Below are 13,282 nucleotides of genomic sequence, written 5' to 3'. Positions count from 1 at the left end.
CCTGTAAATCTTATGCCAAGGCATCAAAGAGCAGAGAGGACTGACAATAAAAACAGAGAGCAGGGTTTCTGAGCAAATGAGTAAAGAAAAGGAGATTTACTGTTCGACACGCTGAAACAAACCGGTCTGAGTCGGCCGGAGCGAAGGTGTCCTTTTAGTTAAAACAGGGTAGAGTTTTTGATTGGAGCTGTTGTTGTGTGTTTTCAGGGCTCACCTGGTCCTCCCGGTCCTGTCGGCCCGATCGGACCAGCTGGAGTGAGGGTGAGTGCAGACAGGCTGGTTTTAATGGCAAACATGCTCTTTGAATTCTTCAAACATGAACAGGACGAGTTCAGCTTTTCAAAGTCACGATCGTTTCATTCAGGGTCCTCAAGGAAAAGAAGGACCGGCTGGACCCAGAGGCCCTGCAGGGCCCATGGTAAGACTTTAAGGGTTTGACACACCTAAACTCAGCCGAAACAACTGAGCCTTCACGTGTCTTCCTCGAGGAAGGCGTCAGTTTATTTTATTTTCTCCTCCCAGATTTAACGAGCTGACGATGATTGATTCTGAATTTTCTGATCACAATGAAGATCTGAAAGTTTTTTATTTAATCCTTTCCTGTGATTCATCTGTGGAATATTTCTGGAGAACTTCTGATGATCACATCCAAACGTTCGTCTTTCACTGGTTTCTCTCCGTTTCCTCTGCAGGGACCTCCAGGATCTCCTGGAATTCCAGGCCCTGCAGGACAGCCAGGAAAGTCCGGAGACAATGGTCCTCCTGTGAGTGTCCTCGCTGTCACGTCTCCTCAGCTTCATCTCTGAGTTTCAACAGTTTAACCAGGTTTGTGTTTCTGTTTTCAGGGAGCTGTCGGCCCCAAGGGAGACAAGGGAGAGAGAGTGAGTACATGAATGTTTCTAACGTCTTAGAAGCTCAGAAACTTCAAATCTCAGATCAGTTATTTGAAGAAAATGTGACAGCCGTTCAGTTTCCTGTTTCAAAAACTAGAAACAAGACAGATGTGGAGATTCATATACGTCTTCAGAGGATTAGAACGACATCAGACAGAGCACGTCTGTGATTGTTCATGCAGGTGCTCATGGGAAATGCAGTTCTCAGGATCTGAATACACATAGACATTAAAGTGAAGACAGAGAACAGAGAGCAAACAGGGATTCAAACCACAAACCTTCAGAGAAACATTAAGTGAGAAAAACATTTTAATAAACCTCAGGCGACGTGAGGTTTGGTTTAAAATCCTTCACGTATTTTCAACTGAAATCCTTCTTCTCTGAACCCAGGGCGACTTCGCTCCTCAGAACATGATGCGATCCATTGCCAGACAAGTTTGCGAGCAGCTAGTAAGCGGTAAGTAGTCCAGTTTTTCCATTTGGAAACGGCTCTGCGTCTGCTCAGAGCCAGACTCGGACCTGCCTCTCGTCTGTCATGATACAGTAAGTCTGCCACTCGCTGTTTGGGTTTGTTTTGATGTTTCCTTTTTCCTCCGCGCCCGCCTGCTGCAGCACAAATGACTCGAGTCAACACGTTACTGAACCAGATCCCCAACGGCATGTACCGCAGCAACAGCCCGGGACCAGCGGGGCCTCCCGGACCTCCCGGCAGGCAGGGACCCGCGGGAGAGCCCGGCGCCGCAGGAAGAACGGCTTCCCCGGAAGTCCAGGTTTACCTGGGCAGCAGGGAGAGAGAGGTACGACCCCGTCGATCCACAGCACAGGAGGAGTCCGAAAAATAAACCAAACCTCTGATCACCTCCAGAATTATCGCACAAACGAACCCAACAGTGATTATCTACAGGGAGAGAGGTTTATTTAAAAAGCACAAAACCATCACAGATGCTAACAGGCTCTGATTTTCTGGTGATTGAGTAAAATGTTTCCCTCTACTCATTTAGTTTCCACTTATTTTTCTGCTTTTATATATAAAAGAAATAGAGGCGGTAAATCAGGACGGCAACGTTTATGATGCGAGACAATGAGGCTTATTTAAAGAAGGAGCTCTCACACATTCAGCATACAGGAGGTGTAGATCCACTAGAAAACCATTACTGTGTTTACAGAGTCAGAATAAGTGGCTCCTGCCGGCAGCAGTAAACATGTTGGAGAGCTCGAGCAGAGAAACATCATCTGACACTGAGAGCAGAAAGGCTCAGCTCTGCAACATGTTTCTCATTGTTCTGGCTTCGTTCTCCAGCACAATGGACGAGAAGTGAAACAGCGACTTAAGTTCAAGTGTTCGTTTCGCTCCACAGTCCTCTTAGTTTTCACAGTGATCCTAAACCTACAGAGTGTGTTTATAGGCCCAACAATTAGTCTTCATGTTCTTCACACTTTCTCTGCACAGGTTAAACAGCAGCCAGAAAACAGAACACGTATCTCTGCACTTTTATTGATTAGACATCTCTGATCACACCGTTTGTTTAAAGTTCTCACAGAACAGTTAATCTGTAACTCCAGGGACGTTACGACCTTTGACCTCGGCTCTGATTCGGTGTGTTTCCCTCAGGTCCTCCGGAGAGAAAGGCGACCGAGGAACGTCAGGAGTTGGACAGAAAGGACCGAGAGGGCCCGCAGGTACGTCACTGATTCTTTTTAAACCCGTCCAACCTTTTTCTTCCTCTTCTTCAGCGTCGGGTCCAGACAGTCCTGAGGTGTTCCCAGGACAGATGGTGAGATCTGGGTCTCCTCTCAGGTAGACGAGCCTGGAAAAACCTCCAAGGAAAAGTGCTTAGGACACTCAAACCACCTCAACCACCTCCTTTTGATGCGAAGGAGCAGCGGCTCTACTCCGAGCTCCTCAGGCTGAGTCCAGAGGAAACAGGAAACTCATTTCAGCCGCTTGTATCTGCGATCTCCTTCCTCCAGTCTCTGTCCAGAGCTCGTGACCACAGGGGAGGGTTGATGGCCTGAGACCTGGAGGTTCATCCCCACCACCTCACACTCAGCTGCAAACCACAGTCATGTCGTCATCCTGCCCAGCTCCTCCGAGCGCCCCACTAATCACACCTGTACCCGGTCCTGCAGTAATCCAGGACCCAGACTACAGCCTCACCACTCTGAGATAATCCAGCCTGTCAAATGGAAGAAGGAAAAAAAAACATTTCTCTGCAGCAAACAAGGTCAAGTTGTTGAAACAGTGGAAGCAGAGGGAAGTGGACAGAGCAGTGAGTCACGGTGGAAGAGCTTCATTCACAACACATGCTGGGAGACGAGCGAGGAGGAGACGAACCAACAGGGAAACTTTCCAAGCCGGCTTTGTCCATGTCTAGACATCACGCAGAGGAGGGAAAAAGGATCAGCAAATCCTGCCTCTTCTCTTTTTTCCACTCATAGTTTAGTTCTTTCATTTTTATGTTCCAAATGTTGTGCCCGAGACTGTCAGCAGCCGTTACAACAGCTCTTTTTTTAATATATTATGTTTCCAGCTGGAGCCGGAGCACGGGTGATGACACTGAGCCCATAATTATCTGTTTGGTTCAGAGATCACGAAACACCGCCTGGAGGTTTTAGCTGAGACAGTTTTACTACAGCGTAATAAATCCTAATTAATCTCTGAATTAATCAGAAATAACAATCCAAAGCTGAATTCCAAGTAGGATCATAAAAACATGCAGAGCTTCAGTGTTTCTGAGAATCAACAGTTTTCACAGTAAACTCGCTTCATTACACAAGACGTTTGTTAACAGTTGGATTGTTTCATCTTTTAGTTATTCCTGATAAGAGTTGCCAAATGTTGACAAAACTCCACGTCTCCTGACTCCATGGTCTTTATTGAGGGTCCTGTTACAAACTGGTACAGTGAAATACAGGATTGTGTCCCCGACCTGAACGGGTTCCTGTGTTTTTCCAACAGGTCCACCAGGAGAAAGCAGGACAGGACCTACAGGCCCTGCAGGCTCTGCCGGACCTCGCGGGTCCCCCCGGACGTCCAGGATACGCCGGAGTCCGCGGGCCCCCTGGACCTCCCGGATACTGCGACTCTTCTCAGTGTGTCGGCATTCCTTTACAACGGGCAAGGATACGTAGGTATGTAAGAGGAGCTGCTCAGAACGACGAGTATAAAACAACTTCCTGTAACTGTAACCCTCACTCAGCCGACAGACGGTTACATTTGGGATGAAACTCTTCAAACTGAAATGACATTAACTTTATTTTGGGAAATCCTCTTGTTCTCCGTCTCAGCTAGAGTCAGATGAGAAGAAAGAACGACACCTTCCAACATCTCTGAAGCTAAAATCTGTCCATGTTCACCTTCTACAGTTTGATTTGTGGCTGTGAAATACGATGCTTGATTGATAAGTTTATAGACTGAGGCAGAAGGAGACGAGTTCAACAGCTCCAGGTAACGAGAGCTGTTTAAACTTATCTCCTTTCACCACAGGACACAAACTCATCAGTCAGCCCTCACACAGGCTCTGAAATTTAAAGCTCAGTAAGAGTCTCGATGAATCATGAATAACGTCTTCTTGATTGATTCATCAGCTCTTTGGTTTATAAAACATCAGAAAGTGGTGAAAGATGCTCGTCACAGTTTTCTAAAGACCGAGATAACATCATCAAACATGGAATATTTTCACTTTACTGTGTGATTAAGACACAAAGGAAACTTCTTCATATCTGAGCTGAAAACAGTGAATTTTCTCTTTCAAAAATTACTGAAACATTAAATCAGTCATCAGAACCGTTGCCCATAATAATCATCATCCATCGCTTCTTCTACAACATAGATCAGAAGGTGTTCATTCTTTCTTTATATACGTGTTGATGGTCTGACTCTGGGTGAGATGGTGGACGAGTGAATCTCCTGGTAAGAGGATTAATGCATGTGTAGAAACTACAGTAACTTTTATTCACTAATCATTACAAAGAAACTCGTAATGTTCTGCTTTGACCTGACTGACACCTTCACTCCTCTTTGGCCTGTTTCAGGTTCACCATAGTAAACTTTCTATGCCGCCTGTGCTGCTTTCGCTGACTTCCTGAAAAAAGCAAAAAAAAAAAAAAAAACGAAACTCAAAGTCCTGTAACTGAAACATTTGCTCACACGCTCTAGAGCTGTTTTAAAGGATAACCGCCAAAGGAAACCATTAACAAACAACACACCAACAAAGAGGGAACCAGTACTAACATCGACTCACAGCCCGTAGAACAAAACACCACCAGCAGCAGCGGTGATGGCACCGACCTGTTTAGTGGCCTGTTTGCATCTTGAAGCCAAAGAACCAGACAAAGAAACCTTGTGTTCAGTGGAGGAGCATGCACCAAACAACAACAACAACAAACAACCCCAAACAAATACTAACCCAGGTGGATGTGTAACAGAGAAACGAGTGCAACCACCGCAGCATCTCCAGCAACAACAGCAGCAACAACCCTGTTAACAGCATTTCTCTCGAGGTGACGTGTAAATAAACTAATTTGTGCCTTGTAAATGATGTTTGAACCGGAGTCCACTAAATTTAGTTTTTAACATCTGTAGTATTAAAGCTTGTGCCTTGCAAACAACAACCTGCTGCTTGCTGAATGCCAACAAAACGCCTCTTTTTTTTCTTTTTTAAAATTTTCCTGCCCATGTGTTTGTAGCTGTTTTAAACTGCTCAGGGCCATACTGAATCACTTCTGCACATGTGACCCTGGAAGTTTAGATTTGCCACTTCATGTACAAAAAAAACCAAAGAATCTAAGCTTTTACCTTTTTTTGTTTTATTTTACTTTTCTCCCCAAAACCACTTCAACCGTTTCTGTATGTGATGAAATACTAACAATGCAATCCCAAAGGAGTGTCTCCAGGCTGGTGGTAGACGAACTCGTACTTGATTTAAATGTAGAAATGTTTTGTTGTTTTATTTTGTAAATGAGTGAGTTGTGGAGAAATGACAGTGAAGAAGTCACCTGAACAAACACCTGAGCTTCTGACACCAAAGGGAAAAGATCCCAGCACTGAGGTGGTCTCCGGGGGCGTGTCCACACTGACTCAGTCTGACAGCTGATTGGTTGCTGATTCATCTCAGCCAATCAAAGTCCATCTTAAGTCCAGGGAGAGAATGGAAATTGTCATCACAGGGTACATTCAATAGCTGTTCTGGAGCTTTCAGTCATATCACATGATCTTCATCAGCAGATGAAGTTTGCCTGCTGTAAAATGTCCTCTTTTCAGAGCATGTTTCCATACTGCTCACTCATGTTGGTCCTTTAAAGTGGAAATTTGAACTGGGAAAACTACATCCGCTGGTGAAGATCATGTGACACGACTGAGAGCTCCAGAACAGCCACTGAATGAATCCTGTGGTGTCGAGAGTGAAATTCAAGGAGGCTCCAGTTTATCAAACAGTGAATCTATTTGTTCAAAGTTTATGATCAGCTGGACTAAATTAAACCAGATTCTTTCAAAGACAGAAACTGTCTCACAGTCACAGTGTGTAGAAACAACCTGACACTGACATTGAACTCAACTGTTTGTGATGTTAAATACTTCACACATTAAGAGAACTGTTGGAACCTGTTAACCTTTACACCTCACTTCCTGCTACAAACTGTCCTTTAATCCAACAGTAACATACATGACAGTGTTGTTATAAATCATCAATTTCCATCGCTCCACCACAACAAGAGGCTATAACTCCGACTCTGTGTTGAACTGGAGCTACTTTTATGATCTTTTTAGTTTTATAAAATGTTCGATCAAACAGAAGCTGGAACGAGAATATTTGGCATTTTTGAAAAGATAACTCAAAACTTATCAAAATTGCAGCTGATTAATTTTCATTGAATCATCTCAGCTCTAGTTTGAACTCACACAAAACTGCTGCAACAAGTTGATCAAATAAGATCAGCTTTATTGTCCAGAAGGAAAGTTGTCTTATATACAGATAGAACATACTTACATAAACGCATAATGCATGGATGTAAAATACAAACAGTTCATAACTACACATTTCAGACAAGACAGTAACAGATAAAACACACTTGTACTTTGAGACCCCTTAAAATATTTGTTAACCCAACCTCCTCGTTCTCTCTGATTCAGTGTCTCCTCAGCTGATTTTGAAGATAATTCACGCTGTTAGCTCAGTTACTTTATCGTAGGTTTTACAACTTTCACAAAGTACTGAGCTAAAAACAGGAATAAATTGTTCTGTATCAAACAAGAAACTCAGAAACACTGTGGACGTGCCCCTGTATCCGCATCAGTGCTTTAATTAGCAGTCTGACAGAAAACTAAACTTCAACCCGTTCTTTTTGTGCATGATGAGAAAAAAAACTTGTGCTCAATTGGGCCCAAACGCTATCTCCGAGCAGGCCAATACCCTCCTGAACCCAACAGCCGAGTAGCCCCAGTCCCCGAGGAGGATGAGGTGTCGCAAAACCAGCGTCGAAAGAGATCACTATCAAGAAAGGCATCCAACAGGCTAACATCTTAAGACACACCACCTTCTCCTTTTCTTTTTTTTTCTTGTTCAACCTGTGTTTGTTGTTGGGATTATGCACATTATACACAGAAAAAAAACGGGGTTTGACACCTCGACTTTATTGGAAAAATAAACCTTTAATGCCTTAAAACGTATGTGAATATTCATTTTAGCGGCAGGTGAAGGGTTTGGACGGAGGGAGGGAGGGAGGGAGCGACCGAGAGGCAAAATTTTCAAAAACGGAAGAAAAAAGTTACGAATCCATGAAAAAAAACCTGTGAGCTTTTCTTTTTCCACTTGTGTCTTTTTGCTTGTAACATATTTGCATTGAGTTTGTATGAACTAGCAGTGTTGAACAGTGCACTCATTGTAACAAAGCTAGTGATGGTAGTGGAGGAATGAAAATGTCTGTTCACAGTGTCGAGACATCAGATAAGAAATGATTTCTTTTTCTGTCACAGTTCATCCAGTATGTTAAATATAATCCTTCTCATTCAGTGTCGTCAGTTTCATTATGGCAGTTAAACACCGCTTTCATTTTGTATCTCTAGACTTAATATTTATCAGTTTTCCTTTATTCCGTCACAGCTAATTTTACCAAAGGTGGAATTGCATGTCTGTGGTGTATATTTAGTATGTTTTTTTTTTTTTTGTTACATTTCATTTTGTTTTAACCAGAATATAGTTGTTGTCATTCTTGTCATTTTCTCAGTATCGAATGCAGTCGAAACCTGTGAGCAAGACTATGGACATGGTGTTGCTGCTTCATGTTTTAACTGCAGATTGTGAATTCCACAGCCTTATTTTCTTATTTATTTCTGAAAACAGAAGAGGCATTTTTCAATAAAACTACTGAAAATTTACATCGGTGTGGTTTTTGAGTCTCGGTCATCGATCTCAAACTAGAGGTTTGTTTTTGACTAGAGGGGCAGTTGAGGGGGACTTGGACTGACTAGATGGGCATTGTGTTTGACTATAGGAGCATTTAGGCTGACCACAAGGGCAGTCTGGTTAACTAAAGGGGCTTTCAAGCTAACTGAAGGGGCACTTGGGGGCACTCAGACTTTTAAAAGGGGCAATTATGGTGACTATTAAACACACCTGTGGGGCACTTGGACCAACTGGATTTACACTTGGGCTGAAAACAGAAGCACTCTAAGAAGAGAAGCACTTGAACCAAATAGGGGGGCACTTGTACAGACTGGGGCACTTGAGGCACATTAGACCCACCAAGAAAGTACAGGTTCATCAGAGGGGCACTTGAACTGACATGGGCTGCACTTGAATCGACTTGGGTGGCATTTTAACTGACTTGAGGTGGATTTAAAAAGAACTTTTGGCCGATCACTGGAACACTGGACAGTAACAGCACTGTAGTTAAGCACTTGGAGGAATCTGGCCGAGTCAGACAGACACTAAGGCCAACTAGAGGGACACTGAGGCACTCGAACTGACTAGAGACCCATCAAGGCCAATCAGAGAGGCACTTGGTCAGATCGAGTGCCCCTTTACATTCAAATTAGTGACCAAATGTAATGTTGAAGGGTGCAGAGAGATCCTGGATAAATAAAGGTTTAAGTAAAGGTTTTATCAGCAGTCAGACCAGGATTATTTGGATTATTTGCTCATCTGCACTGTTTTATTTCTCTGAGGGAAACACCTCCATCCTGCAGTGGAAACTTGGACACTCAGGCATAAATACAGTTCTCAGAAAGTGTCTTAAAGTGCCTTTTCTCCCGAACCTCTCTGAATACTTACGTTTTTTTAATGACCCTGGACTCAAGAGCTGTGCAGAATTAGCTAACTCCACTGGCCTGATTTGCTCACGACTATTTTCTCCACAGATATTTTTCCCCCTGAATCACTGCCACAAACATAAAGCCTAATAGCTGAGCACACGAGTGAGACGCACTAATCATCTATAAGCTGTAAACATCAGATCTCTGCCATGGAAACACCTCATCATCGGCGTGAGTTCATCTCTACTCGAGTGTGACTCATCTGTAGCTACCACTCACAGGGCAATGATCCCACAAAGACAGTTTAGATTATCAGAGAGGAAAAATGACAAATACCCGCTGGCCTCAGCATGACATCTGTACTCTGAGTTTTCTTTAAATCCTACATCTGTGAAGAGAGAGGAGTGTTGGTTTACTGGTTCTGCAGGGTTCACCTGATTAAATTTAAGAATTAATTTAAATAATTTAAGTGCATGAATTCATGGCTCCAAAGTGTTTCCCAGATAAAAGTTCCTGCTACAGGTCTAATATTCCCTTTTTATTCCAACAAGACTAAGAGACTAAGTTATAAATTGCTGTTATTTTACACTATAACAGTATTATGTTTAAAAGCAGATTTTTTCAGTTGGATTATTCTTCACCTGCTGCGTTGCAGAAATTCTTTAACCTTTTGTGGTAAGTTTGGATTTTACTTATTAATACTTATTTTAGTGATTAATACACTGTGTAGTTGGTATTCTGAATCCAAACAGTTCACATATGTAATTTGATTATCTTCTACATTAAGTTATTTGTCAATTGCCGCCAGGTTATAACTAAATTTAGTGGTTCTGCTCTGCACTTCCCTCAAAACCACTGTTTAACATTTCTTTTCCGGTAAGAATGAGCGAGTAGCGGAAAAGCATGAAAAAAAAAACTCATCTTCGACCAATCAGAAGCGGTTGCTAGGCGGAGCAGAGTCAGTCGACCAATCAGCGTTTGTCTCCCGGCGTCTGTCGTCATTGAACGTGACGGACGCGGAACAGAGCGGAGCGGTGGAGAAACAAAGGCGGAAAAAACGAGTGGAAAATACGGATTAAAACCAGCGTCTGAGTCGTAGATTAGTCGCTTCGTTTTCTTACACTGTGAGAAATTTCATTACCGAACAAGTCTGGACGCTAAACAAGCTTTCTGAGGCTGGATACTGATCACTCCTGCGGCGAAGGTAAGGCTAACTAGCTAACTAATTAGCGTCGAGCGCTAGCATTAGTCTTAGCATATTAGCTTTAACTTGAGCTTTCGCGCTAGCCTGTTCCTTTAGTGACATTTTCTCCATTGTCAGTCTTTTTTATTGCCTAGGTAAGAGTGTGTTTGTGTGTCTAACGGACATGAGTTGTGGGCCGTATGGATTGTAACCCAGTGGTAACCTTGTGGCATCTGATTGCAGTTCATTTTAAATCTGTTCTGTTTTCAGGCTTGTTGTGATCTCTGGTCATTTTGCATCTCCGTTTTTAGCCTCTTTTAACGTGTTGAAGTAGCTTTGCATCGTTCTACTTCTCAGGTTTCTGTTTCTATTTAGAAGCTTTGGGTCTTTATGGTCTTTTTGCATCATGTAGCATCTCGACTTGTTTGTTTTACATCTATTTCTGGTCAGCTTTGTGTCTTCTTGTAGTCCTTTTGCATCGCATGGTGTCTGTTCGTGTGTGTACAGTTTAGATTGTACATTTCTTGAGTTTACCCTCATTTTGTTGTTTTACGAGAAAGTCTTTTTTGTCTATTTCCGGTATATTTTGAGGTGAAGGCTCCGTGTAGTGATCTGTCCATGGCCACACTGATCCCATGTTGTGTATATCAGTGATCAGTCATTTATTTGTGAGGACTTGAGACTTGATTGAGAACAGTTTTGAGTCAAAGGTAGGATTAGCATAGCAAAGACACTGGTGCAAACGGCAAATCTGGCGCTAACGCTTCAGATCAGAGACTTTTTAAAAGAAAGACGTCGTCAGTGTTGTTATATCCTGCTTGTTGTCGTTAGTTTGGCTAGGAAGAGAGTTGTGAGTATCGCTGTCTGCGGCTGCTGTGCTAGCTCTGGGAAACCTTCCCTGTTAGCTTAGCAACACATCTACGGGCCTGCGGTAGCTCTGTAATAACAATTTAAACAAACAACTGTTGGTAGTTTTTACTCCGTTATGTTGCGGCTGCTGTGTGTGTGTGTGTGTGTGTGTGTGTCGTTCCTTTGTTGATGCTTTATATCACGTTTGTTTTGCTTCAGTTGTGAAAAAGCGGACGCGCTCGAATCCGCTATTTTCCTCCCCGGCCGGCTGTTGGTGTTGGTTTCCATGGAGATGCGCGTCCATGAATTCGGGGGCGGCTCCTGAAGCAGCGCTGCAAGGACAGGTGTGTTTGTCTCACTCTGCTTTTGCGTTTCAGTGATGAACTGTTTTTAATAAATATTCTTATTATTTAGTTTATTAGATTTTCAAGCGTTGTTCTTGTGTTGTCCAGGTCTTCGTGTTGAGCTGCTGCAGCCTGGACGGAAACACCAGCTCTCACCTCACAGACAAAAGAGGTGTGTGTCCTCAACATTTCTCCATGTGAAAAAATAACGGTTAATGAGCTGAGTTATTAATGTAAGAAAGAGCTTTCAGTCTTTTGATTCAGTGTAAATCTCAGTTTACACCTTAGTATTAACTGAGTGTAGTATTACATATGATGGTAACTGATTAATAATTTCTGTGAAATAACTGAAAACTGAACAACTTATAATTAAATAGTTTTGTCATATCAACAGACAGTGTTTTCATGGTTAAACTGTTGATGTGGAATAGGTAGTAGTGCATTGATCATTGTCCTTTGTATGTTTCTCTTTGATTTCCTCCAGGTGTCACCACTTCGTCCATGACATCACTGAGACATCATCTGTGATCAGAGAGACATCGTCCACGATCAGAGACACTGTTCATTATCGCAGAGACCAATCAAAAGTCGCAGTGACGGAGTTTCCTGATTTGATGACTTCGTCCACGATTGCAGAGACATTGTCCTTAATCACGGACACCATCCACAATCACAGAGAGTCTTCGTGCAATGAAGAAGTTCTTTGAGACCAGGACAGAGGCCTCCAGGTAATTCACCAACAGATTTACATCAACTGTCCAACACAGAGCACTGACATTAAACTGTTTATGTTCAGTATTTAGGAGATCAGAAAAGTGTAATGATGAAAGTAATCTGCAATATAAAAATAATATATTAGTAATCTGCATAGAAGTAATAGGAAAGTAATTAGCAATATCAGAAATAAGATGTAATAGTCAGAGTTGTCTGTGTTGTCTCTGTTATTGCAACAGTGAAAGTTATCTGTAAATTTAGAAGAAATATGTAATAACTAAAATGGTAAAAAAATAATCTAATATTTGAGGTAACAGTAAAAATAATCTGTAATATAAAAGCAGTGCAGAAGTAATAGTAATCCAAAATAGAAGTAAAAATGTCACATAAAAAGCAAGGCATCAAAAATGTCATAAAAATGTCATAGTAGAGTGAAGTATCAAAAATGTTTTTAAGAAATGTCACAGTGCAGTATTTGATCAAAACCGCCATCTAATGGACAGTTTAGTAAGGCATCATAATGTACAATAAGGTAAGGTCATCGTGTAATAAAGCACCCAAAATAAAATTTAAAAAATGGCAGTATTGCATGTGATCAGAGAAGTCAAACAATGCCACAGCCATAGAAAATGGCATAGAAATGACAGGATGGTAAGGCATCAAAACTGTCACTGTTTATTATGAGGTCAAAAATGGCACAGTAAAGTAAGGCATCAGAAATGTCAAAAAAATGTCACAGTGTCATAAAAGTCATAATACAATTAGAAATTAAATTAAATATAATAGTGTAATAAAGCATCAAAAAATAAAAATAAGAGACTAATTGCCTCCTTTTGTTCCACAGACGTCTCAGCTGTTCTTCGCATCCTGCAGAGTAACTAACTTTGCAAGAGAACAAAGGAACTGATCTCCTCAACAACACTGAAGCCACTCAGCCAGAACAACAGTTGAATGGACCAGGACAGCAGCAACAGGACTTGACAAAGCAGCGCACCAAAAGGCATTTTGTTTTTCCCATGGACTAACACACCTGGACTTACTTTAC

At 42.1% G+C, this 13,282-nt stretch overlaps 1 protein-coding gene and 1 long non-coding RNA gene across 2 annotated transcripts; both read left to right on the top strand.

The window, feature by feature from the left end:
- Positions 1-66: 66 nt before the first annotated feature.
- Positions 67-2,212, top strand: LOC108874324 (collagen alpha-1(XII) chain). The gene is made up of 7 exons (XM_018662749.2): positions 67-261; positions 365-418; positions 693-764; positions 846-881; positions 1,284-1,350; positions 1,506-1,690; positions 2,060-2,212. The coding sequence occupies exons 2-7, from the start codon at positions 416-418 to the stop codon at positions 2,210-2,212; spliced, it is 516 nt and encodes a 171-aa protein (XP_018518265.1). The 5' UTR covers positions 67-261; positions 365-415.
- Positions 2,213-2,508: 296 nt separating this feature from the next.
- Positions 2,509-8,271, top strand: LOC127140877 (uncharacterized). Its single transcript, XR_007811374.1, has 3 exons — positions 2,509-2,573; positions 3,853-4,025; positions 4,929-8,271. It is a non-coding gene; the product is annotated as an uncharacterized LOC127140877 (long non-coding RNA).
- Positions 8,272-13,282: the final 5,011 nt, after the last annotated feature.

Source organism: Lates calcarifer, unplaced genomic scaffold (assembly GCF_001640805.2).
Source record: "Lates calcarifer isolate ASB-BC8 unplaced genomic scaffold, TLL_Latcal_v3 _unitig_5294_quiver_1356, whole genome shotgun sequence".
NCBI classification, from domain to species: domain Eukaryota; kingdom Metazoa; phylum Chordata; class Actinopteri; family Centropomidae; genus Lates; species Lates calcarifer.
The sequence above is the reverse complement of the archived record's forward strand: the minus strand, read 5'-3'. Positions and strand labels throughout refer to the sequence as shown.